The sequence below is a fragment of the Aphanomyces astaci genome (genome assembly GCF_000520075.1).
Source record: "Aphanomyces astaci strain APO3 unplaced genomic scaffold supercont1.15, whole genome shotgun sequence".
Lineage (NCBI taxonomy): Eukaryota > Oomycota > Saprolegniomycetes > Saprolegniales > Verrucalvaceae > Aphanomyces > Aphanomyces astaci.
The window spans coordinates 510,989-535,855 of record NW_009798278.1 but is presented as its reverse complement, the minus strand read 5'-3'; the positions used below and the strand labels follow the sequence as shown (position 1 = coordinate 535,855).

General features: G+C 53.1%; 12 protein-coding genes across 22 annotated transcripts; 3 read left to right on the top strand and 9 right to left on the bottom strand.

The window, feature by feature from the left end:
- Window positions 1-46: 46 nt before the first annotated feature.
- On the bottom strand, window positions 47-1,611 carry H257_07371 (hypothetical protein). Its single transcript, XM_009832873.1, has 5 exons — window positions 1,162-1,611; window positions 915-1,099; window positions 571-745; window positions 395-501; window positions 47-323 (listed from the first exon to the last, which is right to left on the bottom strand). The coding sequence occupies exons 1-5, from the start codon at window positions 1,571-1,573 to the stop codon at window positions 147-149; spliced, it is 1,056 nt and encodes a 351-aa protein (XP_009831175.1). The 5' UTR covers window positions 1,574-1,611; the 3' UTR covers window positions 47-146.
- Window positions 1,612-3,692: 2,081 nt separating this feature from the next.
- Window positions 3,693-4,965, bottom strand: H257_07370 (hypothetical protein). Its single transcript, XM_009832872.1, has one exon. It carries the CDS (start codon window positions 4,925-4,927, stop codon window positions 3,713-3,715), a length of 1,215 nt encoding a protein of 404 aa, XP_009831174.1. The 5' UTR covers window positions 4,928-4,965; the 3' UTR covers window positions 3,693-3,712.
- Window positions 4,966-5,349: 384 nt separating this feature from the next.
- Window positions 5,350-5,970, top strand: H257_07369 (hypothetical protein; the record flags this gene model as incomplete). The annotated part of the gene is made up of 2 exons (XM_009832871.1): window positions 5,350-5,498; window positions 5,766-5,970. 2 exons carry the CDS (start codon window positions 5,350-5,352, stop codon window positions 5,968-5,970), a joined length of 354 nt encoding a protein of 117 aa, XP_009831173.1.
- Window positions 5,971-6,273: 303 nt separating this feature from the next.
- On the bottom strand, window positions 6,274-6,918 carry H257_07368 (hypothetical protein). The gene has a single exon (XM_009832870.1). It carries the CDS (start codon window positions 6,744-6,746, stop codon window positions 6,303-6,305), a length of 444 nt encoding a protein of 147 aa, XP_009831172.1. The 5' UTR covers window positions 6,747-6,918; the 3' UTR covers window positions 6,274-6,302.
- Window positions 6,919-7,942: 1,024 nt separating this feature from the next.
- On the bottom strand, window positions 7,943-10,183 carry H257_07367 (hypothetical protein). Its single transcript, XM_009832869.1, has 2 exons — window positions 9,350-10,183; window positions 7,943-9,242 (listed from the first exon to the last, which is right to left on the bottom strand). Exons 1-2 carry the CDS (start codon window positions 10,165-10,167, stop codon window positions 8,108-8,110), a joined length of 1,953 nt encoding a protein of 650 aa, XP_009831171.1. The 5' UTR covers window positions 10,168-10,183; the 3' UTR covers window positions 7,943-8,107.
- Window positions 10,184-10,421: 238 nt separating this feature from the next.
- Window positions 10,422-11,947, top strand: H257_07366 (hypothetical protein; the record flags this gene model as incomplete). Its single annotated transcript, XM_009832868.1, has 6 exons — window positions 10,422-10,500; window positions 10,573-10,613; window positions 10,674-10,911; window positions 10,968-11,242; window positions 11,292-11,351; window positions 11,411-11,947. 6 exons carry the CDS (start codon window positions 10,422-10,424, stop codon window positions 11,945-11,947), a joined length of 1,230 nt encoding a protein of 409 aa, XP_009831170.1.
- Window positions 11,948-11,978: 31 nt separating this feature from the next.
- Window positions 11,979-13,183, bottom strand: H257_07365 (hypothetical protein; the record flags this gene model as incomplete). Its single annotated transcript, XM_009832867.1, has 4 exons — window positions 11,979-12,121; window positions 12,175-12,646; window positions 12,703-13,005; window positions 13,067-13,183. 4 exons carry the CDS (start codon window positions 13,181-13,183, stop codon window positions 11,979-11,981), a joined length of 1,035 nt encoding a protein of 344 aa, XP_009831169.1.
- A 341-nt stretch (window positions 13,184-13,524) lies between these two features.
- H257_07364 lies at window positions 13,525-14,394 on the top strand. Of its 2 annotated transcripts, none has more exons than XM_009832866.1 (2): window positions 13,525-13,634; window positions 13,721-14,394. In XM_009832866.1, exons 1-2 carry the CDS (start codon window positions 13,578-13,580, stop codon window positions 14,366-14,368), a joined length of 705 nt encoding a protein of 234 aa, XP_009831168.1. In that variant the 5' UTR covers window positions 13,525-13,577; the 3' UTR covers window positions 14,369-14,394. The 2 variants fall into 2 exon arrangements, with proteins under 2 accessions (XP_009831168.1, XP_009831167.1); XM_009832865.1 differs by having other exon boundaries at window positions 13,529-13,634; window positions 13,718-14,394.
- A 275-nt stretch (window positions 14,395-14,669) lies between these two features.
- On the bottom strand, window positions 14,670-17,310 carry H257_07363 (hypothetical protein). The gene is made up of 6 exons (XM_009832864.1): window positions 16,614-17,310; window positions 16,445-16,557; window positions 16,319-16,400; window positions 16,033-16,214; window positions 15,825-15,984; window positions 14,670-15,749 (listed from the first exon to the last, which is right to left on the bottom strand). The coding sequence occupies exons 1-6, from the start codon at window positions 17,151-17,153 to the stop codon at window positions 14,718-14,720; spliced, it is 2,109 nt and encodes a 702-aa protein (XP_009831166.1). The 5' UTR covers window positions 17,154-17,310; the 3' UTR covers window positions 14,670-14,717.
- Window positions 17,311-17,794: 484 nt separating this feature from the next.
- H257_07362 (hypothetical protein) lies at window positions 17,795-18,456 on the bottom strand (the record flags this gene model as incomplete). The annotated part of the gene is made up of 1 exon (XM_009832863.1): window positions 17,795-18,456. One exon carries the CDS (start codon window positions 18,454-18,456, stop codon window positions 17,869-17,871), a length of 588 nt encoding a protein of 195 aa, XP_009831165.1. The 3' UTR covers window positions 17,795-17,868.
- A 1,414-nt stretch (window positions 18,457-19,870) lies between these two features.
- On the bottom strand, window positions 19,871-22,321 carry H257_07361 (pyruvate kinase). 9 transcript variants are annotated; one of them, XM_009832861.1, is made up of 9 exons: window positions 22,118-22,321; window positions 21,907-22,045; window positions 21,714-21,860; window positions 21,277-21,658; window positions 20,998-21,229; window positions 20,755-20,926; window positions 20,450-20,693; window positions 20,182-20,408; window positions 19,871-20,137 (listed from the first exon to the last, which is right to left on the bottom strand). In XM_009832861.1, the coding sequence occupies exons 1-8, from the start codon at window positions 22,241-22,243 to the stop codon at window positions 20,183-20,185; spliced, it is 1,668 nt and encodes a 555-aa protein (XP_009831163.1). In that variant the 5' UTR covers window positions 22,244-22,321; the 3' UTR covers window positions 19,871-20,137; window position 20,182. The 9 variants fall into 9 exon arrangements, with proteins under 9 accessions (XP_009831163.1, XP_009831161.1, XP_009831158.1 ...); XM_009832859.1 differs by having other exon boundaries at window positions 21,714-21,848; window positions 22,118-22,305; XM_009832854.1 differs by having other exon boundaries at window positions 19,901-20,137; window positions 20,187-20,408; window positions 22,118-22,305.
- Window positions 22,322-22,482: 161 nt separating this feature from the next.
- H257_07360 lies at window positions 22,483-24,763 on the bottom strand. Of its 2 annotated transcripts, XM_009832853.1 has the most exons (7): window positions 23,954-24,763; window positions 23,686-23,885; window positions 23,495-23,629; window positions 23,225-23,373; window positions 22,983-23,084; window positions 22,842-22,920; window positions 22,483-22,760 (listed from the first exon to the last, which is right to left on the bottom strand). In XM_009832853.1, the coding sequence occupies exons 1-7, from the start codon at window positions 24,703-24,705 to the stop codon at window positions 22,504-22,506; spliced, it is 1,674 nt and encodes a 557-aa protein (XP_009831155.1). In that variant the 5' UTR covers window positions 24,706-24,763; the 3' UTR covers window positions 22,483-22,503. The 2 variants fall into 2 exon arrangements, with proteins under 2 accessions (XP_009831155.1, XP_009831154.1); XM_009832852.1 differs by having other exon boundaries at window positions 22,842-23,084; window positions 23,954-24,758.
- Window positions 24,764-24,867: the final 104 nt, after the last annotated feature.

Sequence of the window (24,867 nt, the reverse complement as noted above, 5' to 3'; positions counted from 1 at the left end):
ATTTATTATTGCTGGAGTTATTTAGTGGAGATGTTAAAAACCCTACGGTGGCTTCAACATTTTTTGCATGGTAGGGGTTGGTTTAAGTATCTGTACTAGATAAGGCAATTACACTGGAGATTCACTATAACGTCAGCTTATGGAGCCTAATCGAGGCGCGCCGTGGGGTCCTTGTGTTCGTCGTAGTCGCGGCTCTGGTAATCTACATGCACAAACGCTCGTTCGACTTCATCCAGCGCTTCGACTTTGATCTGGAGCGCCAAGCTAATGTCGTGGGACTCCTGTACACTCATGTCCTTTGGCAGCACCACTTCCAATTCCACCTACAACCAGCATCGTAACATTAGCATATATATCTATCGAAACGAGAATATATAAATATATATCCTTGTACCAAAAAGTTGTTGCCAAAGTGATAGGCGCGAATGATGTCTGACTGGAGCTTGGGGTGGTGGGCGTCGGCAATCGTGCGAACGCGGTCGATAAAGTCTTGGTCGGCCTCTATTAACAGCGATATATATATATATTCAAAACATGGCGAAATACATATATATATATATTTATCCGTACGCAGTCCGACGAGGCGTTCGACTTGCTCCTTGCCCGTGGCCACCCAGCTCAACGTGATGTAGATGGAGATGGCGATGGCACCGATAGGATCAAAGTACCACAACTCCGAGTTGTAGTGCGCAACCAATGACGTCGTTACAGCCACCGCGTTACTGAAGACGTCGTTGCGGTGATCCTACAAGAATATATACATGAAATAGAAATTCACGTTGAGGTTCACAAACACATCGCTGGGAAATGCGTGGCCAACACTATGGGCTGAGAACCCCCCCCCTCAAGTCGTCGGGTCGTCTTGTTCCGGCAGGAGGTTCCGCGGCCGTGATGGATATGGCAGGGAAAGGTACCTGGGCGAGGGCGGCAGCAGAAGGGGAGACGTACGCGATCTGGCCACAGAGGAACCACAGCATGAGCTTGACGATGATGGCGATGCCCAAGACAGCAACGGTGGGGATGGACATGTCCAGTTCCGGCAGTTGTCCGCCGAAGCCTTCGATGAGAGTCGTGACCGACTTCTGCACGACTTCCAGTGCTGCAGAGAAGACATAATGAGGTCGAACAAACGGAGCAAGGACATGGTGACGTGAAATGTACCTGCCATGCCCATCAACGTGGCGGAAACGACGACTGCGATGGGTTCCAAGCGGCGGCGACCGGCGGGATACTTGGCATTTGGGGTGTGCATGTACCGATCGGAGAACCAGAACAGGCCTTGCGACGTCAGATCCAAGATCGAGTCGACAAGAGACGACAACACGGCAAGAGACCCACTCGTGATAGCGGCGTACGTCTTGGCAATCGCCAGAATGACGTTGATGATGATCGACGACGTGATGGCCAGCTGCACTTTCTGCGAGGCTGCTTCCGGAATGCAACGCGCTTCCCCGGCTTCCTGTTGGAGAATCAAAGAGTGCGCCACGGCCGACCGCGCGGGCTTGTTGCTCGTCTCATGCGCCTTCTTGATGTCCAAAGACACAGCGCCGTAATGACCCAACGATGTGCTCATGTTTCCTGAAAATGTTGCGGTGACCTCCCGTTAAATCCTACCAGATTCAACCAATCAGTGGCATGAATTGTGGCCAATAACATCCCACCAATCATATACTGTCCGTTTGGGCGAGTCGGATGCAAAGAAATTTTCCACTGGGCCGATTTTAACGCAGTTTTTTTTAATCTCATCGTCTTCGATCAAATATTCTGCTTGCTGAAGCTTGAAGGCCCAACTACAAAACTGTGCTCTGCGTTCGCAAGCAACGATTTCAGCGATGAAACGTAGTATTTTAATGAAGTAGACTATTTAAATAGTTATATTTGCTCAATACTTTTAATAATTTGTACCTCTGATATAGTAATACTATAGATTATTTAACTTTTATTTTATTTTATGACTTAAGTATAGTATACTTCGATGTACCTGTTTTAAAAATGCGTTTGCATTAAGTACGTTCCATTAGGTGCTGAAACTTCATTTTAAACCTGGTGGAGTTGTATTCGTTTCCAGGCAAAATCCCTCACGGACTGCACGTTAAACTCCTGAATTCAAATATACCTTTGGATCGAGGAAATACCTCCTAGGGTAAAAGTTATGGGAGAAACCATTCTTGCATTCCTTCCGCCCAAACGGACAGTAATAACTTACAGTTAGTATTAATACTTCAGTACTTACTTACTTAATTAGTACTATTACTACGTAGTATGTGCATAGTAGTACTGTGGTTTCATTGATTTTACTACCCGGTAGTATATTACTTCGAAGTACTTCGAAGTATTAATATTATTACTACGTAGTAATACCTACTGCACTATACGTACTCCAGTACTACACTACTAATATTAATGTAGCATTACTAGTACAATGAACAGTTTCATCGTGAACAGTTTCATTATGAGGCAGCAGTGATTCATTATGTTGGAGCTAAACATACATCTATCAGCAGTACCGACCAACCAGCACTGTGTTGCTACCTACGGATTCACAAGTGAACGTGGTGCCATGGACACTTGTCCTTGGCTTGCGTTGTGATCGGAACAACTGCCGCCGAAGTGGGGGTTTTGACTAGCAAAGTTGCGGTGAAGAGCTGAAGCTGCGGGCCGTTCGTAGTAACGTTATATCCGTCGGTCGCCCCACAAGCATATGGATCAGTGGAAGGATGTCGTTGGTGAATGCAGCCGGAAATGCATCGGCAAACAACGCAAACAGTAGTGCAAACTCACGTTCGGTAATAGGGACGGAAGCATGCGACAACTTCGAGTCTAGCGGAAGGAGTTGATGGAGATGGCGCACATCGACGGGACGGTTGGAGGCGTGAAATTTTCTACGGTCGCCAACATGGTGGTGGTGAACGGTTGGTCCGATACAGCCAAAAGGTCTTACTCTTACAGTTGTAGTCGTTGGGGATGTTGAGGGCGTTCAAAACATTCAGGGCAGGCGTGAAAAATTCATTCTGGTATGAGCAAGGAAGCTAGCGAGGCGGAGTACCCACAAGTTTGGGATGGCTGATCGTTGAATCGTGTGGATTAAGTGCAGCTTACGATGTTCACTGCATAGGCGCAGCGAATTTGTGAGAAACGCGTAGGGGGATAGCAACTATCAAGACATTTGCACACCAGGGCTCGACGCCGGGAGAGGCAAATCTTACGGAAACGCAATGTACCATCGTACTACATGCATGTGCAAAGTAGGTGTCGTCCATTGCTGCAAGAGTTTGCATGATGCCACTGGAAAAGTCTGGAGTTGAGGTTGCTGGTGACGGTGTTTCGAGCCATTGGAAGGTCTTTTGTACATACGTTTTGATTGAGTGCGCTCGTTCCCGACGCCTGGAGCTTCGTGGTATCAAGTTCGTCAAGGCAATGCGACAACGTTGTCAAGACTCCAGAAATTCCGCGAATTGCCATTGGAATGTCCACTTTCCCGATTGAACATATCGTCGAGGCAAACGTGCTTGGGGGATCGTCAGCATGGTAAGACACTGGCGCCCCCCATTCTACTTCCCAAGCATGGACGAGAAGAAATGCGATAGCAGCAGTGATTCGCAGGTATGATCACGAAGTGGACTATAGACGTCATACTGTATGCTCTGAAAAGAATACTTTAGAGCGATGCTGTGTCGAGTGAAAATGCCGATGAGTGAACTTCACATATGCGCTACAGCTTGATTACGCTGCATATTATTGCAGTTGTGGACGCAACTACAAGCCATGACGGGAGAATCTGGAACGCTGCGTTGGATTCTTGTTTGAATGATGAAGGAGAGGTCGACGTGGGGGGCGTGGTGGTGGCTGGGTTTTTCGCAAGTGCAATCTCGTGAAGCGTGCTGGTGAAGAGTGTTAGTGCAGGGGCGTCAAAGTCATCGGTGGGGTATCCATTGGCCAAGTGAAAACAACTGGCGTTGTTGCGGACCATGGCTTTCATGCCTAACATGGCAGGACTATCACCAGAGGTGAAAATGGACATGAGGGGGCCTCCTGGCAAACACGAGTTGTCGTTGAAGAGTTGGGAAAGTGACAAGCCATAGGTCGACTCTTGGAGAATGGGAAAATTTCGAACCCAAGTGAGAAGGGAATTGGCAGGTCTTACGCACGAGCCAGGCAAAAAGGGGGCAGTGAACAATGCTGGTTTTGTGATATTGAGGGTCCCTTTGAACATTTTGCCCGACATGGCTGCAACCCCCTGGTCATTGGGCACTTGCATGGCGTTGAGGGTATTTGAAAACAACACGGAGGGGTCTTTCCTAGTAGGGGCAAGGAAGCTCTCCAGCAGCGTGAAAGCGCACGTTTGGGACGACTGGTTGTAAAACCCAGGGCTTTGAGTCGAGCAGACCACATCTGCCACTAATCTTGTTGCTTTGGAGACGATGACATCCAACGGAGCGCCGAAGTTACGCGCGACATCGGACAAGACCGAGGAGCAGCAGGGCTGAGATGTGACAAGGGGCATGACTGTCTGGAGCAGCACCGACTCCAAGCACGGAATCACGTCGACAAACGGAGCGCAAATTGCCTCGAACACTTTGTCGGTCAACACTTCGCCCGCCACAGAGACCAACGCCGATGACACTTCGCCTTTCCACGTCAGCAACGACACATAGGCCGTAGCGCACACTGGATCCTTCAACGAAGGCATGACAGCTGCCAAAAGATCCGACGCGTTCACAGATCCTATGCACTCGGCAATGGGGTGGGGGAGCATATCTGTGAAGTCGTGTAACGTTAGTCTCGTGGAAATGACTCCCATTCCAACTGCAGCTGCAGTCGTAGAAAAGGTACTGGTCGGGTCAGTCCACGACAGGCAGGAGGACGGTGTTACTTGGGCTGTGGCCACCGCTGCAAGTCCAGTGTAAATGGTCGCCCACAGAGACATGCGTGTCAACCTTGAGATCGGCGGTGAAGTTGTTGTTGTGACCAAATTTACATTACTGGAGGTTCTCGACGAATGGTTTTGCACATCATACGTCTAATTTAGGATGCAACACTTATAGCATGGCTATTTTGCATTGGATACCTCCGACTGTACAGTGTTCAGTGTCCCGTACGAATCTCCAGTTGGAGACGCTTCGGTAGCTTTTACAGTGTAGTTGCCAATATCACGAACATACTCGACAGGCAAAATGCATCATTTATACGTACGTCTAATGTGTGGGCTTTGGAAAAGGGCATGTTGAACATCACGGCGGTTACTGTCGACCGGTTACACTGTCGGTACATCAAAAACGATAAATGACGACAGGGCGTGACGTGGCAGATGCTGCTGCGAACATTAATATTGGTCCATGCTAACAACAGATGGCTTGCCGCCGTCCGCTCGAGGTGGGCATACTGTATGACGTTGCTGGTAAGCCAGCGTTAATGCTTGGCGGGCATTACTTTGGCGGCGAAGTGTCGATTATATACCTGAATGACACGCACGTGCTGGACTTGGAAACGTTGGGGTGGTATCAATTCAAGTGTCAACTATAAAACTGACGTGGTATCAATTCAAGTGTCAACTATAAAACTGACGTGGTATCAATTCAAGTGTCAACTATAATACTGACGTGGTATCGATTCAAGTGTCAACTATAAAATTGACGGGTGGAAATGCTCTCAAGGCAAACCCCCAGCCCCCCGATACAACCGCACGTCAACGTTAATCGGTTCGAACGAACACACCCAATTATTGTCATCAGATGAAGAAAAACGTTATCATGCAATCTCGATAGGGACGAAACGTTTATTTTTGGCGGCAAAGGCGCCAAGGGGGCGCTGTATCGCGACATGTTTTACTTGGACATAGAGACGTGGCACTGGTGCAGCGTGAATTGGACCACCGAGTCCCCGTCCGAGCGACCTGGCCGTCGGAAACAAACTGGTGATTTTTGTGGGTACAGCACAGTGCACTTTCGTTTATTGACAGAACCTCAATGATTTGACAACAAACACAAGAATACGGCCACCCTCTAGGAGTACCATCGTGTAGCCGTGCGAGGAGGAGGCGGTCTCCGGTGTTGACCTGGCTGTATTTGTTGCATGAGGGGAAATGGGGTGGGGGTGCGGAGGGGATGAATGACATCGGGGGGTGGGCTGACCTGACCACAACACGATTCGAGTCGATTGAATCATATCGACGCGTGCGTGGTGTATCGGCATGATGCATCACCGACAGATCGAGGAAACGATTCATGCTCGTGATTGGTTGAACGATAAATGATCAAATAAAATAGATGTGATGTAAATAGCTTCAGATTATGTACCCAACACTAACATATATGTTTACGAACAAGCCATGGGGGGGAGATGAGGTCCACCGCCGCCAGGGGCCCTAGGAATTCGTGAAGCATGGTGCTTTCCAGTGAATACAGAAGCACTGTCCCAACCTTTCGGGGTTGGGGAGGACGTTGGTCAAAATGGCTGGCATCGGACCGCACGAGGCTCACGGTGAACATGGATGCGTAGAAGAGCAAGTTGACCATCCCAATGGACGCCACAATGCTCGTCCACACGGACGACCCCTGGGCCGGGATGCTCTTGATGGGCACGACGAACTGTTGGACGGCGTTCACAATCATGATCGTTTCGTGTAGCCCTGTGATGTATGCGTTGTTCCATGGCACGACAAATCGCGATATGTTGCAGCGTCGGCGTCCCGCCGACGTGGACCTGTCAAACCAAGCTTTGCTGTAAGTTGTTGGGTCGATGGCCATCCCAAACGCCACGTCGAAGCGGCGACCCTAAATGGGCTCCCATGACGAGTACTTTGTATTCCGAATCAATGGCTCCATGTACTGAACACCACCCCATCATCCCTTGCTTCGCGATACATCGCCGCTGTCGGGGTGCGGTGATGGCGACCTCCATTTGCTTGCCGAAATCCACCCAGCACAGGGCGACTAGCGTCCGGAAGCAGATCGACGCTGTCCCTGGCGCGCATCAACGCCACCACTTTGTCAGTCGCGACATCTGCTCCATCACAATCCGTCTCGGATCGGTTTGCTGAATCGAAATGACAGTTTCCGTCCAGTTGTACGTTTTCTCCATCGTCATGTCGTGCCAACCGTGTTCCATAGCCGGGTGTTGAATGCGTCGGCCACAAAGGTATGTGTTGAAGTCGGTCCATAGGTAGTCGTTCTGGACGTACAGCATCAGCACCCTCGAGTACAGTATGTAGCAGCCCAGGGATACCAACCAGTAGAGCACTCCCACAACTTGCTCGGCCCACCACATCGCGGTCCCCGGTCAAGTCCAGTGGTACAAGGTAGTTCATCAACTGTACTTGTGTGATAACTAATGCCCCCGAAGCGAACGCATGTTCGCAACTATCGTCGTTCATTTGATATCGGTAGTACCAGGTATGCGACCACTGATTTCTGGAGGGAGGCGATAACCCCCATGTGTAACAACTGCCAGTGGTGAAACCGCCACGGAGTTTCGGGCGCGTCGTTGAAGAGTTTCTCCATTCTTGCGACAAATTCCACCACCGAATCGGGTCGGGGTTCTTGGATCCCCCAAGGTGCAGGACTTGCTCGCTTCGACCATCCAACCAGGTCGGTATGACCAAATCTTTGAAGTGGATTGACATACGTGAGTACCATCCGTAGCATCTTTAGCGGCGCGACACCATTTCTTTCGATGGCCCATCAACCACATATTACACCGTCCTTCACTGCAGCAATTGTCCATGAGTCCATTCAGTCGCTAGCTAAACAACACGAAGCGCTGTCGTCATGAGCGACTAGTCCAACGCCACCACTGTGCCGCCATCACGCTATTTCGATATTGGCACGGGGCATCCATTTCTATGTTGTTTAAGTGTTTATACTCCATGGACGACCTGACTATGCCTCCCCCAAAAAAGTATGTTTTAGGTACTGTAGGGTGGAGACCTCGCGTTGACTTCTGGTAGAGTACTTGGTCGTTTTTCATAACGTGGTTGTGCCGCTACGTATGTAGTAGTACTGCCGCGTGTAAATTGGGAGTGTACTACGGTAGTACACCATAACAAACAGGTACTACAATCGCTGTGTTTGCAACACCTGTGTGCCGAAATCCATTTCGCCATTTACTGTTAGTTCTCGACAAGCTGGGCAATGGTGAGCCCATCCCACAACGGCACCACGACGCTTTGCGTCCGCGGGTCTTGCGCCACATGCTGGTTAAAGGCGAGCAACTTGGCCGCGATTTTCTCCTTGACGTGGCCGCGGCCGTTGGCGTGGAGCACCACCTGCCCTCGGAACAACGTGTTGTCAAACACGACCAGTCCACGTGGCGCCACCAGCTTGTGGCGCACGATCGCGTCGTACAGCGTCGCATAACTTGCCTTATTGCCATCGACAAACACAAAGTCAAATTGCCTTTTGTCGGCGGCGAGAGATTCCACGGCTTGGAGCCCGTCTTGGAGTCGCAGGTCGATGGGAATGTTGGCTGAGTCAAAGTACTTGGCAGCCCACGCATGCGCGAGGGGGTCGATGTCACATGTGACCAGCTGGCGGGGGTCGGGCAAGGCCAAAGCCATCGCCAGTGCCGAGTACCCGACGAACGATCCGATCTCCAGCACCGACGCGGCACCAATGGACCGAAGCATAAACTGCATGTACACGGCTTGTGCTTCAGGGATCATTTTCGCCGTCGACGCCACGGGCCAGTCGCTGTCGATGGCCGCTCGCAACTCGCGCAGCTTTTCAAGCATCTGCTTGTCCCCACTAGCTGCATGATCAACCACAAACGCGTTGAGGTCGTCGGACGGCGCCACGGCGTACGTAGAAAATGATCGGCCGTGAAGACGACGGGGGGTGGAAGGGCCAGGTCGGCGAAGGCGACCGTTGGGCACCAAATGGGTCTGAAACTGGTACGAGTATTGCTTGGCAAACTTGCGGCGGACGTCCCGAGGCTGCTTGTCCATGACATACTTCATGTTTTGACACTGAATGGAGCACGCCCCGTCCAACAAAGTCGCGCAGGATGGGCATTGCAACATCAGACTGTGGCACAGCGTGTTGCTGCAGTTCGTGTGCGAGTTGGTCGGGTCGCCGCACGTGTAGCAGTGCGCGAGGACGTCGTCCGTGATGGCCGTGTTGGAGTTGGACAGCCGTTGGTCAAACACAAAGTTGCGACCTTTGAATTTGGACGTGATGGTGGCGGCTTGCTTGATGTATTGCGCGTAATGGACAATGCCGCCTTCGAGACGCTTCACGTCCGTGTACCTAACTCAGTCACAGCTCTCGTCATCAATCGATTACCAATTGAATGGACAGGACGACAGAGAGATGCTACATATCGAATGATCATCATGCAAAGGACACACGAGTACCCTTTTTGAGTCAAGTACGCGCCGACTTTTTCACACCGGATGCCCCCGGTGCAGTAAATCATGCACGTCGTGTCCTTGGGGGTGTCGTGCAGCATCGCGTCCAGTGTATCGAATGTGTCCTTGAACGTTTCCACCATGATGCGCTCCGCATGGTCAAAGCGGCCGATGTCGTGCTCGTAGTAGTTGCGGCAGTCCAGCACGCGCTTGGGTCGGGGGTCGTCCAAGGCGTCGTGCCACTCGCTAGGAGACAGCTCTTGGCCTCGGTTAGACATGTCCAATGGGGTAGTCAAGCCATCGTTGGCCAAGTGCGGCCGCACGCGGACATGTAGGGTGTGGAACGGCTGTCGGTCGTTGTTGTCGTCGGTGAGCTCGCCGCCCGAATTGAAAAACACGTCGTGAAAGACAGGGTGCGGGTGATTGCGCAAGTACGCTCGAAAGGCTGTGTGCTGGGACACGGGCACGGTGATCTGGGCGTTGATGCCTTCCTCGGCAATGTACACTCGACCAAGGACGCCCATAGCGCGCCATTCCTGGAGCATGGACTTGCGCAGACGCGGCAAGTCCATTGGATCCACGATCGTGTACTTGTAGAACGACAGGTATTGCTGGTCGTGCGACGTGGCGATGGACATGGTGTTGGCGGCCTCGGCTGTCCGTGCAGGAGACTGGTGTGCGTTTGAATTCGACGAGGTATAGCACACGGATGGAACATTCATTGTCGGCAATGCTTGGATGGAGGGAAACCTGTGAACTAGGGTCCGACGCCGCCATGAAGCAGCCAGACGGCGCGGCACGATCATCAACGTGCGTGGCAGCATGCCAACTTGATGAATGGCGCGAGGTGAGCTTCAAGAAGGTGCATAAATATGCCAATAATACTCAATTGTGATTGGATATTGAATACATCCCGATAATTGGATAAAATCAGTCAAATAGTAGTGTTGGATTGGCTAAATTCAAATCATTTCTCGCTTTGGATTGGCGCAAACCTGTGAACCAAACGATCCCAACATCAGAACAGATACCCCTGGTCTTAACGCCTTAGGTCGACGAAGGAAGAAGGTCCAACACGATGCGTCTGACTGCCGAACTCATCTTGAGTGCCCGTGCGCACATCAACCCGTTGAGGGAACGGGAGTTGGATCTACGTGGTACGTGATGGCGCCATGTACCTCTCTCGATCGATGAAATGCATGTGAGCGTTCGATGGTGTGGTGTTGTAGGATACAAAATTCCAGTGCTGGAAAACTTGGGGGCGACTAAAGTACGTGCGATCTGTGTACCAAGAGACTAAGCCATGATCTTCCTTCGTCCTTGTGTGCAGGACGGGTTCGACTGTCTGGACTTGTCGGACAACGAGATCAAAAAGCTAGAGAACTTTCCCCGCCTCAAGCGGCTTCGGATGCTGCTCCTGCACAACAACAAGGTCCATCGCATTCAAGACAACCTCGCCGAATCGATTCCGAACCTGTCCGTGCTCCTTTTGACCAACAACAGCATCGCCAACCTCACCGACGTCGACACATTGCGCTGCTTCGAACATTTGGATATCCTTTCGTTGCGTTTACACCCCGTGTGTCCATCAATGTACCACCTGTATAGTTCCTTAACCCCCTAGCACATACGTTATCCCTTGTCGGCAACCCCGTTGCGCGCAAGTCATACTACCGCGAATACGTCATCCACACGCTGCCCCATTTGCGCGTGTTGGACTTCAAGAAAATCCGTCCCGTCGAACGCGAAGAAGCTGTCCGATTGTTCAATTCGTTGGCGGGAAAGAAGATTGTGGAAGGCGCTACTGCGGATGATTCCACCCACACAAACGACGCTGTGGCATTGCCAGCGTCGCCACCTGCAGCTCCAGCAGGACGACCCACGTTGACACAGCTCAAGGTATCGATCGTTTCAACATGTCGTTCATGTTATGACGTCGAGTCGTTAGAATGCCATCGCTCAAGCAACATCCCTTGACGAAGTTAACCGTTTGGAAACTCAAATCAAGGTAGTCACTTCGTCGATGATGTGTGAGCGTACTATTATACCCTTGACACACGTCGTTAGGCGCTGTCCCCGCCGCGACACGACCAATCCCCCCCGCCAGCTACATCTTCTCCTCCACGAGTTGTAGTCACTGCTCCTTCCGCACCAGTTTCCACAACATCCCCTCGCAACCAAGCCGCGCCGTTGTCACCCACGAAGAAGGAAGCAGCAGTTGTGCAGTCGCCACCCCGGAAAAAGGCCGCCGCGGATGCTACACCTATCCATCCCGTGATTGCCCCTACAGTTGTATCACCCAAACACGAGGTCAAGCACGAGAAAACTCCAGTTCCGGCCGTGCCGTCCCCCAAACAGTCGCCTCGAAAGGCGGCGGCGATGCCAGCCCACGCCCCGTCCGAGGACATGGAAGTCGATCAAGCCCCCCCAGCCGCCGTACAGACTCCTGTGAAATCCCCCGCGAGCAAACGCGCCAAGGCCGCGTCGACCCCAGCGTCGTCGATGAAAGTGATTGAACTCCGCGAAGAACTCAAGCGTCGTGGGCTGCCGACTAAAGGCAACAAGGCCGAGTTGGTGGCTCGACTGGAATCTGCCAACGAATAGCTAAATAGCTACTAGCTCTCCACAACTTGTGTCATGTGTCAAGTACCATATTGTCTTTACTCAAGCTTCGCGCGATGGATCTGGCGCGGGCGCGTCGGTTTTCAGTCACCACAGGAACCAACCTGCCCCCGTCTTCGTCAACACCTTTTTCAAACGCATACAACAAGGGCACTCCTACATCAACATGTTGACATGATGTTCCATAAGGTGAATGAATACTGTTGTACCCGTGGGGGCAAGGAGGCGGCAGGCTTCTGGGTTGGACTTCTCCATGGCCATGTGCGCCAAGTACGTGGCATCATCGAGGCCTTCGAGGACTTTGATCAGGGTGCGGATGACAAACCCGTGGGTGGACACGAGCACGTTCTTGCCGGCTGCCAGGTGCGGCTGGATGCATGCGACAAAGAACGGCATCACCCGCGCCTCGACGTCGGCGCAACTTTCGCCCTTGTCGCCAGGAAACTTGAGTCGGTAGTCGTTGCGGATGGCGCCGCCGATGTCGGGGGGGTGCTGCGTGCTCGGGACCCCTTGGAGCGAGCCAAAGTGGCGCTCGTTCAAAGCCGATGTGACGTAAACGGGCAGGACGAACCGCGTCGGGTGGGGCTCCACGAGGTCGTCGAATACCGGCGCCGATAGTGGTGATGTGTGCACGACCACAGGTGTCTTGCCGCTGTCGTGGGAAGAAAGAGCTAGGGCGACCTACGTAATGACGAGGGGGGGTGAGGAAGGACGAGGCGTGAATGGAAAGGACGAACGGTGGTGCGTGCACGATCCATCTGCGAGCAAAAGACCAGGTCCAACGGAATATGCTGGAGAGCATGACCCGCTTCGAGCGCTTCCTGCATCCCCACCTCGGACAGCGGGATGTCCACCGTGCCAGCATATCGCCAGACAAAGTCTGGACGCGCAGGCTTGCGGTTCCACACGGACTGGCCATGTCGCATCAACACGAGCATACCAGTACTTCGTTGGTCCTTCTCAAAGTACGTCAGTTCTTTGTCACTCCATGAGTGGTGGCGATGTGCATGCTTAATGGGATCGGCTAAGTCGACGCCTTCCTACAATTGGTTCCAGCATTCATGCTTTAAAGTGGAACAAGGAGGTGGATGTGTACAGTACATTGGCGTCCCCGTCATGTGACGAAGAAGACTTCTTCGTTCGTATCACTCGAAGCAGCGCTTGGACTTGCAGGGCAACGCACACTCCAACCAGAACCAACGCCCCGTCCTTGAGCATCGTGTCGGCGATCTAAACACTTGGCCGCGCCGGTTCATAATACCTTTAAAACTGATTTCCTGTTAAGATAATAACCTCCATATTCAGATATTTTTATTCAATCTTATACTGCCAGTACTACGGTAGTACACATACTAGTGTATGTATAAGTAGCTGTGCACCGTAGCACCCTGAAAGGGATTGCATGCAGACAACCCAGGAACCATAACCAGCCAGCCTTATCAGTGGATACTGGAAGTGTCCAGGCATGATGTGGCCAAGGGTGTCCTTGTGTCAAGTGATTTGATGCGGCAGAGGTTTGCTGACAAAAATACATTGAGTTCCGGATAACGTCTTATCCGAACAATTTCGGGCAGTGGAGGCGCTGAAGAATCAGGTGCGGTGATCCATTGAGATGCTGGCCACGGACAAGACCGCTGGGACCACCAAATGGAACCATACACACTCCTTGGTACGTATGTGGCATGATGCAATGCATGCATGCCCTGGGGCTCCGTGGAAGTGATGGCATGCATGTGGTGGACATGTGCATAGGAGGGGGAGAACACGGTTCCACTGTTCGAACGAGAGCGGCGGCAAGACACTCAGCTTGTCCAACGCTTGCAAGCGGAATTGACCGAAACAAAGCGGCTTCTTGAGACCCAGACGCGACGACAGAACGACTTGGAGTACGTGAACGAAGACTTGGAGCGTCGACTGGAGTACGAAGCGCGGGAGCGCATCAACTTGGACGCGATGAAGGCAGACGACGAGAAGCGGTGGGTGCAGGAACGATTGCATTTGGAAGAGGAGCGCAAGGTGTGGGAGCGTAAGTGGGACGACGAGTGCAAGCGAAGGGCCATCGTGGAGGAGCGCTTACGCCGCGCCGAGAAGGAGTTATATCGCATGCATCAAAAGAAGTACGACATCGAGAAGACCGTGCGCCGCGAAGAGAGCGAGAAGCGAAAGCACGAAGTGTACATCGTCCGATCGATCGAAAAAGACAACAACAACTTGTATCGACCACGCCAGTCCGGCGCTTCCTCCGCGCCGCCATCGCAAGCTGCGTCGGCGGCGTCCTATTTATCCATCGCACCTCCTCCTTCATCATCGTCCACATCGATGCTCAATCCCAGGGATGCCAAACCCGCCACCGTCCGCCAGCGCCAAGCCCTGAGCTCTGCCATGGACTTCTTCGGCTTGTAACCATCCAATATACCTTGTGTCTTCCACTGCGTTGCTAAAACCATAGTGCAACTAGCTCCACTTGTATATATGGACATAGCTCGAGATGGTAGGACAACGACGACGTCACAGTGACATTCTTCGTGTGTACACTTGCCATCCCACTACAAAAAGTTGGAATGATGGACCTCACGGCACTACCCAGTAGCTTTAGCGTGGTGGTGGCGGCGACAGGGTAACAACGAGTGGATATGCGACGCTGTATAAATGATCTACCTGGAAACCATTCAAACATCAAGTCCTAACACTGGGCTGCTTTGTGTCTGGTTGGTGTGCTCTGGGCGGTGTGAATAGTGTGTTCATTTGTTACCTAACTAAAAGCCGTGTCGGTCGTTGGTGGTCTGGCTAGCAACTCTTGCAGCAGTTTCTCCATGCGGTCGAGCTTGGCGTCCAATCGATGCAGGTGTTCCGAAGTTGCACTAGTACCGTGTAGCAAGTCTGGAAATGATGTGGCGAAGCGGGATGATGTCGAGCGAATGGTCCGGGTTGAGCGGGCTCTGGTGGTGGTAGCCGACTGCTTCCTCGAGTACGAGTGCTGATTTAGCAGGGCGGCCAGCGTGGAGCGCCGGCGAAGCGGCGGAGGTGCCGAGTTGGCTTTGAGTGAGGTCAGCTTGACTCGGGACATGGATCGCTTGCCGCTGGGATTCGTGGGGGTGTCTCGCCGCGTGAGGGGGTCGTGGCTGCGCTCGGCCACGAGTCGCTTGATTTCGTTGGCGAAGGACGGGAATTGCTTCATTACGAGCGTGAAGTCCTTCTTCGAGAGCACCCCGAGCTCGCAGATGGACCCGGCAACGACCGTCCGCGTGCGCTCGACTTCCATGAGCAACCCCATCTCGCCAAAGAACGATCCTTCCAGCAGCACCACGTCCCCCCCATGTCCATCGTTGCCTTGGGCGTATTTGGAGGAACTTGCACTGACGACCTTGGACGACGCGGTGACGGACGACAGCCGCGTGATTGGAGGCACGATCGAAATGTTGCTTTGCTGCTGTTTCTGTTTCAAAGTCAGCTTGGTGATCGTGCTGTCGTCCACGACGTCGCCGGCTAGCACAATCACGCACCCCCGGGCGACAATGAACAAGTCCTTGCCCACTTCGCCGCGGGTGATGATCTTGTCTTGGGGGAGAAAGATCACGGTGGTGAGGCAGAGGCACACAAACCCAAGCAGTTGGTCTGACGCGGTCTCGAAGAGCGGAATCTTGGACAGCATGTCTCTGTACATGAACACGGCAATCTCCTTGCGAAGGGGCTCCGACATGCCCTTGTCCTGCAGCAGCGTCACCTTCTCCGTGGCGCTGCCTTGGTGGGTCCACAAGTACTGATGGTACGCTTTAATACGCATCTAACCAACGCCATATATGATTTGGCTATGGACCACAAATGCAAGATATGTGTTTGCGATCGATTGTCGTCTTACACGAAGGTACTCTGGCAGCTGGAGAAACTCCATTTCATGGTTGATCATGTCGATGCGCTTGCGGAATTGGTACCCCGCACGATTCCAGCTCTCAACAACAAACACGGAGCTGCCGATCACGACGGAATTCAAAATCACCCCCACGATGGCGTATCCCGTGCTACAAATAACCATCATCGTGACAAGGAAGAGTGCATGGGGAAGCTACCTCAGGGCCAGGAGGGCAGACGGAAGCGGGTCAGTCGCAGCTGGAACTATCACGGCGGTCGAGTTGGAGGACTCGCGGTAACGCCCGCAGAGGGGGTTGTCGCTTTCAAACACAACGTCAAGGGACATGGAAGTCATCATCACGACGGTGTAATACACGCCCAGGGAGTACACATCAAACACCTAACAACTAGATCAGACCAACGGAGGGGGAAGCGCAGGGGGTGGCGGTCAATGGAAGGTGGTTCTAGTAGCAGAAAGCGCAAGAGTTCTATACAAGGACGTACAGCGTTGGGATTACAAAAGCCAGCCGCCAAGTCCCTCGACAAGGGCTCGTCGCACGGGCTCACCACGGCAATCCAGATGCACCTAATGCACACTCGTAAGACAAGGCCTCACGCCGACGGACGTACGCTGCAATGTGCAGCACAAACACAAACGCGCAAAGAATCGTGAGCGACCCTTCGTAGCGTTGAAAGCGGCGGAAGCGGCGCACCAGCTGCGAGAGGCGAAGCAGCTTGGGCAACTGCAAATATAGTCATACACCCGTTATGCTCGAGGCGTTGGATTAAGGGGCGGTACCTTGACATATTTGAGCATTTTGACGCCTCGGGTGCTGGTGCTGGAGAGGCTGTTGTCTGGGAAGAGGGCCGCCACGACCACGTCCGTGGGAAAGACGGAGATGAAGTCCACGACGAACCACGACTTGACGTAAATCTTGGCGACGTCGCGGGGCTCTTGGACCAGTTCGCCGTACACGACGACCGCCGTGCGAAAGTTGAGGAGGAGGTCCACGACGAAGAAGATGTCGAGCGAAATGTGGAGCCCCTCCACGGGATGGGAAGGCGTCCACCACGTCATGGCCAGCGTGAACGGAATGAGCCAGCACTCGTAAATGACGGCAAACGCCAGCACGGTGTCCCAGAATCGGCGAAACCGACTAAGCGGGTGCAGCATGAACGCGTGATAGTGCCACGACAGCGGCGACTGATCGTGGAGACGTGCAAGATGGCGCGTGAAGTGCTCTTTGCAGTAGTGGATGCTTTGATTTGCCCGGTGAGCCCACGGAGGAGGAGTTGATGGCGACAATTTATTGTCGGGGATTTGCAGGCCCAATGACATCGAAACTCGAACGCGACGGACAGTGTGACGGGTCCAGCGTTGAATCCACAGACACAATGATGCAGTCGTCTGTGGCGATCACAGCCGCGTCGGGACAGCTGGCTATACCAGCAACCACAGGGGCGTACGGTCGGGGTGTGACCGATTTGACGTTTCATCCAGCAGTTACACTGAACACGCACCAACTGCAAAAAGTACCAACCGTCAGACAGTCCTCGCGTGCGCACATGTACCCGAAGACTCAAGATCTGTCAGAGGTGCTACGGCGACTAGATTGACAATGAACTGCGGTCGAGCGTCGAAACTCTCCCGCCCACTCCTGACGTTAGTACCGTAGTATGTACTAACAGTTAGTACTTACATGATGTGTCGGTTCTAGCCCCAGACGAACGAAAACCAAAAGTGTATGCCAATGCGGCTACCGTACACCTACCTTTGTGTGGACTCGAACAAACCTCGCGGAACGTTGGTTGCTGCTTTGTCGAAGGAATTCACAGCAATGACGGCGATTTCAAGCACACCCCCGCATCAAGAATCAAACGTTAGCTGTAAATATTGCCGTCGTCGACCCATTCACAGTGCGCCATTCAAGGAGGTCCCAAGCTAATGAGTTGTTTGGGGAAGACGAACGACCGTTGGTTTTGAGCACATGACACGGACCATACAGTATTAAATAAGAGTACGACTGACTACGCTGTTGTACTACTACGAATCTCTAGTTGGGGTGGACCACACGGTAGTGCTGCGTGCACATGCCTTGCCGACGAGCCTTCTTGCCGCAGTTGGCCACGTCGCACGGCCGTCCGCCTCCGTGCCGGATGCAGTAGCCATTGCCTCGGTCTTTGGCACGGCATGACTCTTCTTTGCACGACCGCTTGCCTCCATGGCGGTGGCAGAGCCCGTTGCGTTGGGACACTCGCTCGCAGCTCTCGACGGTGCAGTACTTGGAGAGGCGCCATCGAGGCTTGTGGGTGGACAGGAGTTGATGCGGAGAACATGCGACGGAGTTTGGGCTGCAGGTGGCGTCGTCGTTGTGGAGTGTTTGGTACGCCATCGCATGATACAGTGAGGGTTGTGGGCTGGTGGAATGGCAACCCGTGTCGGGGGAAGGTGGATCCGACTGGTGGTGGCGGTGGAGCAGGGATGTGATCGAAGGCAGCGATTGGTGGTGTGGGTGGTGGTGACTTTGCAGCGACATGGGTGGTAGGGTGGTTGCGTCGAACGATTTGACCAGCGACGGGAGCAACACCACGTCGGATGGGCTAGCCCAGTGACACCGAAGCGTGTCCTGAACGGAGATCATGGCTGGTTTGCGCTGTACCGTCCAAATTCGAGATTGACGAAGTGTTTCCAGGCGTATCCCAACCAACAAGCTGGTTTTATCAATTGATCAACACAGCGTGAGTACAGCCAGATGGTCTAGATGAACGTGGGACGTGTATGCTGAGAAATGAACGGCGGTACTGGTGGTGCTATCCCACACCTGAGATTTCCAGAGGTAATCCACACATACTATACTACTAGTAGTACTAGTACTAATAGTACCTTGCGGCCTATACTAAATTGACGTCGTTTTGCATTTCAATGTAGGATGTTATGTACTAGTACTTCATAGCAACGATCGCGTGGAAAGCAGCCCTGCTATGGTTTCTGTGTGGTAGTAGTGCGCTGTACCATGGCAACGATGGCGTACAGTACAGGCAATGTGGTATCGCGACATGTCCAAGGCACAACCTTCACTTTACCCCCACCACATGCTGCGATATGAAAAGTCGGACGCGTTGCTAGCCAGTAAAAAATGCCACAAGTAGACATGCTTGAATAGAATGATCGACATGGTGGAATAAATAGTACAGTAGAATACGACACAGATCGCAGCACGCACCAGGTTGGCATTGGAGGTGGAGGATGCAGTGCAAGACCCCACACGCTGTTGTCCGAGCCTGCGTGCGTGATGCTGGGGAAATGGCCATGTTCTTGTGCGACAAGGAGTCGAAAAGCTAGTACTAGTACTACTTCTACACGTATCTCATCCTGTTGACAACATCATTGCTGTTTGGCCAAACAAGCCACGTCAACGTGCACCTGTTCGAGTTGCGATCATCGTTTCAGACGTCATTTTGGTGTCACTTTGCCCTTTTCCGAGCGCGTTTCGAACACTGCATACTTTCGGTGCAGACCAAGGGACCAATCACCACGCTTAGCTGTGTCATGGTCTCACAGTCAGTCAACATCTGATCGGAGATTACCACGGTGGTTCAACAAATCCAATCTATAATAAGTCAGTTTGGACTAGTACAATTGCGCTGCCGCTTTATGGCACCTTCCGGTGCTCTTGATGGCTGTGATGAGTTGACGGAATCAAAGCCCTTGGCTTACTTGTTGGTACTGTATTGGACCAACGTGATAGGGAGTGTCAGTCACAATTGCATTGAGGACCTGATAGGTTACAGCATGTTCAGTCGTCGTACCACCAGCCAATGCCAGCTGGCGCGTCAAGTTACCACCATGTCAACACCCACCTCTGCTTGATTGATTACCTAGTACTACTAGTAGTAATACTAACGTACGAATTGTACTGTAGTTCTCCGCGTACGTACGTGGTTTCATACCGGTAACTTACTGTCCTAACGAACTGTAGTCGCCACCACAAAAGAAGCGAGAGCACCAAACTACTAGTAGCTCTCAGTCGAATGTTTCCATTTCATGCTGGCCATGAACATTATTTCGTGACATTATTGATAATATGTAGTACTATTAATAGTAGTAATCGTAGTAGTACTTTCCTGGTGCTTGAAGCACACTCCAGTGTAATGATGCCACATAGTACTACTAATAACAGTAGTAAATTGTGCAATTGACTCTAGTAGTCCTACGGGCCGATGTTCCCCTCAAAGTATATAGTGGTGTCAACAACGTTGGCAACACACTTCACTTTGTCCTCCGCCACAATCTCGACGACGTCCCACTATACAACGAACGTCCTATTTGATAGGTCAGACACTTCTGATGCGATGAACAGACAGACCTTACTGCAACCGAGAGACTGCGTTTGGCTGGTGCAACGGCAACGCATAGCCGTGGGCATGTGCTTGGATGATCTTGACCACACTCGTCCGTGCATCTTCTGTCAGCCCATGGAGCACCACGACCATGTCCCCGTCGTCGATCCAGCCCTTGGATTTGGCAAACTCGATCGCTTTCAAGATCAAGTCGTCCGTGCCGCCAGTCATCGCGCGAAGCACCGAGATGCCCCTATCACGACATTTAAAAAAACAGAGGCATAATTTGTGTACCTCGAGAGGCCGGCCAACTGCCTCGCGACATGCGCCGACGCCGTCACAGCCACCACGAACGCTTCCGGGCGGTACTTGGCGATCTTCAACGTGGAAGATCCCGAGTCGGTCAGCGACACTATCAGCTTGGCTTGCACATCCAGCGCCATTTCCACTCCCGACGACGACGCGGCTTCGCAGACACTCACAGGTCGCGGCGTCGCATCGCGCGTCTTGGCGTACAGTCTCGAGTAGTTGAGCGACCCTATATAACCCCATTGATGATGGGCAATCTAAGTCTTCTCGACGATGCTGTCACATCGAACCTTCGGCCTCGATGCAAATACGTGACATGGTCGCCACCGCTTGGACGGGGAACTCGCCCTTTGCCGTTTCTGCCGACAACATGACCGCGTCCGTGCCGTCGAGCACCGCGTTGGCCACGTCCGAGCACTCGGCGGACGTTGGCGTCGGACACTTGGTCATCGACTGCAGCATCTACTCGCTCGTGTATGTGGTGGATGAGAGCTCGATCCAACCCGATCGGATCGGGGGGGGGGCTTGTCTACCTGCGTGGACGTAACGACGGGCTTGCCGGCGATGTTGGCTTTGCGAATGATAAGCTTTTGAGCTAAAAACACTTGTTCTGGCTGCAGTTCCATGCCCAGATCACCGCGGCTCACGTGGATGCCGTCGGCTTCGGCGAGGATCTCATCCAGGTTTTCCAGCGCTTCGAGGCTTTCAATCTTGGCATGGATGCGAATGTGTTTGCCTGCGTCGCCCAGACACGCCCGAATCGCTCTATCGCATAGTCGTCATCATGGATGGGACAGCGTATGAGTTTGTACCGGACGTTGGCCGCAGATCGTACAAACGACCCCGACACAATGTCCACGGCGTACGGAAGGGCAAAATGCACCAAGTCGTGCTTGTCCTTGTCCGTGATGCCAGGAATGCGAATCTTGGCCCCAGGGAGACTCATGCTCTTGCGTTCTTCTAGAACGTGCGAGTTGAGCACCTTGACATCGACCTCGTTGCTACGACACGCTGTTACATCCAGTTGCAGCGTGCCGTCGTCGCACAGAATTCGCGACCCAGGCGCGACGGACGTGGCCAAGTGCGGGTAGTTGCATCCGATGCGACTTGTGTCGCCTTCAAAATCGCCGTCTGTTGTGATCGTCAGCGTCTGTCCAGCTATCAAGTGGATTGGTGTGTGGTGCTTGAGCGCTCCTGCAAGACGACATCTTCACATGAGGAAGGAATGGTTCAGAGAGGCAGGACGTACCCGTGCGAATCTCTGGGCCCTTGGTGTCCAGCAGCACCGCGCAGTGGCAGTGCTCCCGCTGCGCAACCGCGGCACGGAGGTTGGCCAGCGCGGTGCCGTGGACAGTGTGGTCACCGTGGGAAAAATTGAAGCGCGCTACGTTCATGCCTGTATTTCTTAGATGGGTGAATGCTCGACAACAGATATGATGTACCTGCGTCGAGGAGTTTGCCGAGCATGTCCACGGACCAGCAGCTGGGCCCGATGGCGCAGATGATCTTGGTCTTGCGCTCGCGGTGTCTCGTAAAGTCACGATCCAGGATCTGCGACTCGGAGATCTCGAGCTTATACTTCTAGAAACACCATTTTGTCAGTGAAAACTGGCCAGCATGCGGCTATGGAGCCACAAACAGAATGACACGTACGGGTACATCGCCGAAAGTGGTGTTGGTCTCGTGCAGCTCGGCCGACATACTTCGAGGCCGCTGGCCCCATCCGCCTCCAAGGACGAGACGCGAGCGCGGTGACAACGTCTGGTTCACCGAGTGCATCGAGACCCAAGATGATGTTGGGTCAACGAGGTTGAGATGGATGAAGCGAGCGTTTCAATGTGTATAGAGAGTAAATAGCAAGCAGGAACAACACCGACGGAGCTGAAAATAGCGTCGTGGGTGTCCGGATAATCACCGTCGCACCAACGAAAATGTCTGGTATCCGGATCACTCACTCATCACATATCTGACCTGTTCCGAGTTTCACAACTGTTAGCTGCTGCCCATGTACATACAAGTATCTGTAACTGTGTGGCTTCTTATTGGAATACTTTAATCACGCTGTCCGCGCCGCCAGTGGCCACGAATCCCCGCGTGGCATGGTGGGCGACACTGTGGACTGCTTCGGCGTACTTGGGTCGGTGGGCCGACTGTTCATGGACACAGGTGCGCTCGGCCACACTCCAGAACCGAAGGGATCCATCGTGGCCACCCGAGGCCACATACAGCCCCGACGCATCCAGTGCCAGCGACGACACGGCATCCTGATGGGCCACCACGGAGGCCACGCATTGTCCTAGCCAATACCGCACAACCAAACAACATGGTCACATATTCCAGACAAACAGATATAAGAATTGGGAGGAGGACGACGTACCCGCACGGAGATCGTAAAAGCGAATGCGGCGATCTTGATGCGCCGCGACAACCAATGGCATCGTCGGATGCGACACCATCTACCCCCCATATATCCACAACACCATGATGACCACATGACGAGGATAATCATCACACGTACGCAGTTGACTTGGGCTTCCCGAAACGCTGTTATTCGCACGTCGGTTTCCGACGGCACCATCAGCTGAATCAACCGCTCCGAGCTGATATCGTATTGGCCAATCTAGTCACATGAAAGATGAGTGACACCACAACCAACCACACGACCAAAACCACCTAGCTAGCTAGCCCACCCACAGATATGCCAACCAGTGGTAGCCAAACGAACGCCACCAAAGAGGTGGTACCTTGTGCAGTACGTACCGTGCACGACGTGTACCCTGCAATGACGGTCGCGGCATTTGTCGGGACTGCCGACACGCAGGTCGGAACGAGGACGCCATCGATGTTGTGACCCAGGCCGGACGGATGCTGCCGCACAGACGCCCCCAACGTGCACTTGAGCGTCGGTTCTACACGTACGATCGAGCCATGTCGTTAGAAATGCAATCTGTGGTTTAGTATACAAACAAAGCCAATCTGTTGTTGCTATCTCGTGCTAGAGCTAGAGAATGAATGGGCCACAGGTTTTACCGGCAGAGATGCCCCACACGCGGACACAGGCGTCGGCACTGGCGGAGAAGAGCAGGTTCGTGTACGGATGCGCATACAGACCCCAGATCGCGTCTCGATGTGCTTCCATTCGATGCACGAGAAACTTGTAGTACTCTACCACATTACGACGTCACATATATAGTCCATCAAGCAAGCGGACATGTACGTACCATCATAGGCCAGTGGTTCCACGGGTTTGTCAGTTATCTCAGGAAACGCAATCAATCCGATCGTGCCATCCTTGCTTCCCGTGGCAACGAGGCCGTTGCGGAACCCAAGCCCGCTGGAATGTTCTGGCTTGATGGCAGCGACGGCGAGCACGCTCTCGGTGTGCAACCGCAGCGTCGCGACGGGTTCGACTTCTGTGTTCCTATCACCAAAGTACGCAAAGAGTAGCGTCGGCGTGTCTCAGTGGGTAGAGGTAGATTGGCCACGTACTTGGACGCAAGGTTCCATATCTTGACCGTGCAATCTTCGCTGCCAGACACGAGCAGCGGGTCCGTCGGGTGAAAGCAAATAGCACGCACGCCGTCTAAGTGGCCACTGAGTTTGAGTTTCATTTTGCACGCACGAAAGCTGCCATTCACTTTGGTCGTGACTTCGACAGGCGGCGGCCCTTTGACCGGCGCCGCGACTGATGGCGGCGGTAGTATCTTGTCCGCTTTGGAATTGACGCGTGGCCGCGAGATAAACGTCTCGCCTTCTTTGCTCCTGGTCACAGACACGTCGTTGCGAGAAATCTCGTTTCTGCCGCCGCCTCCTCTGGAAACTTCCGACTCCCCTTTGGTTTCTGAGTGCTTCAGCGAGGCATTCGAACTACTAGAGGATAAGTTGGAGCTGCCCTTGCGAAAGACCGTTTGCTCCTTGCCGCCTCCACCTCCTCCGCCACCTGCATTGCGAGGACTGTTGAAGGGGGATGTGTTGGCACGCTCCACGCGATTGGTGGCCTTGTCCTTCGGCGCAGGGATTATCGCCATGTACCGTCCTCGCTCTTGTTGCAGTGCATACTCGAGCATTTTGACCTGAAGCACCAGTTCCTTGGCATAATCGTCCTGGATCTTCTTCTGTGCCTCGAGCTCGTGCAGCTGCGCCTGGAACTGCTTCTTCTCATCTTGCCATTGCACTCGCGCCACATTGGCGCTCTCGAACTGCTTGGCCAAGTACTTGAGTGCGTCTTCCACACTCTCCATCGATGCTCCCGTGCTCGTCGTTCCTGTCGACTCTCGGTGACTTGTTTCCTGATTGACGAGTGTTGTCACTGTCCGTTTGTATGGCATACTGGAATCCAGTCTCATTGCTCAAAGTAATGCGATCTATTTCCCTCTCGCAATGGATATTCCGTTTGGCCTTGG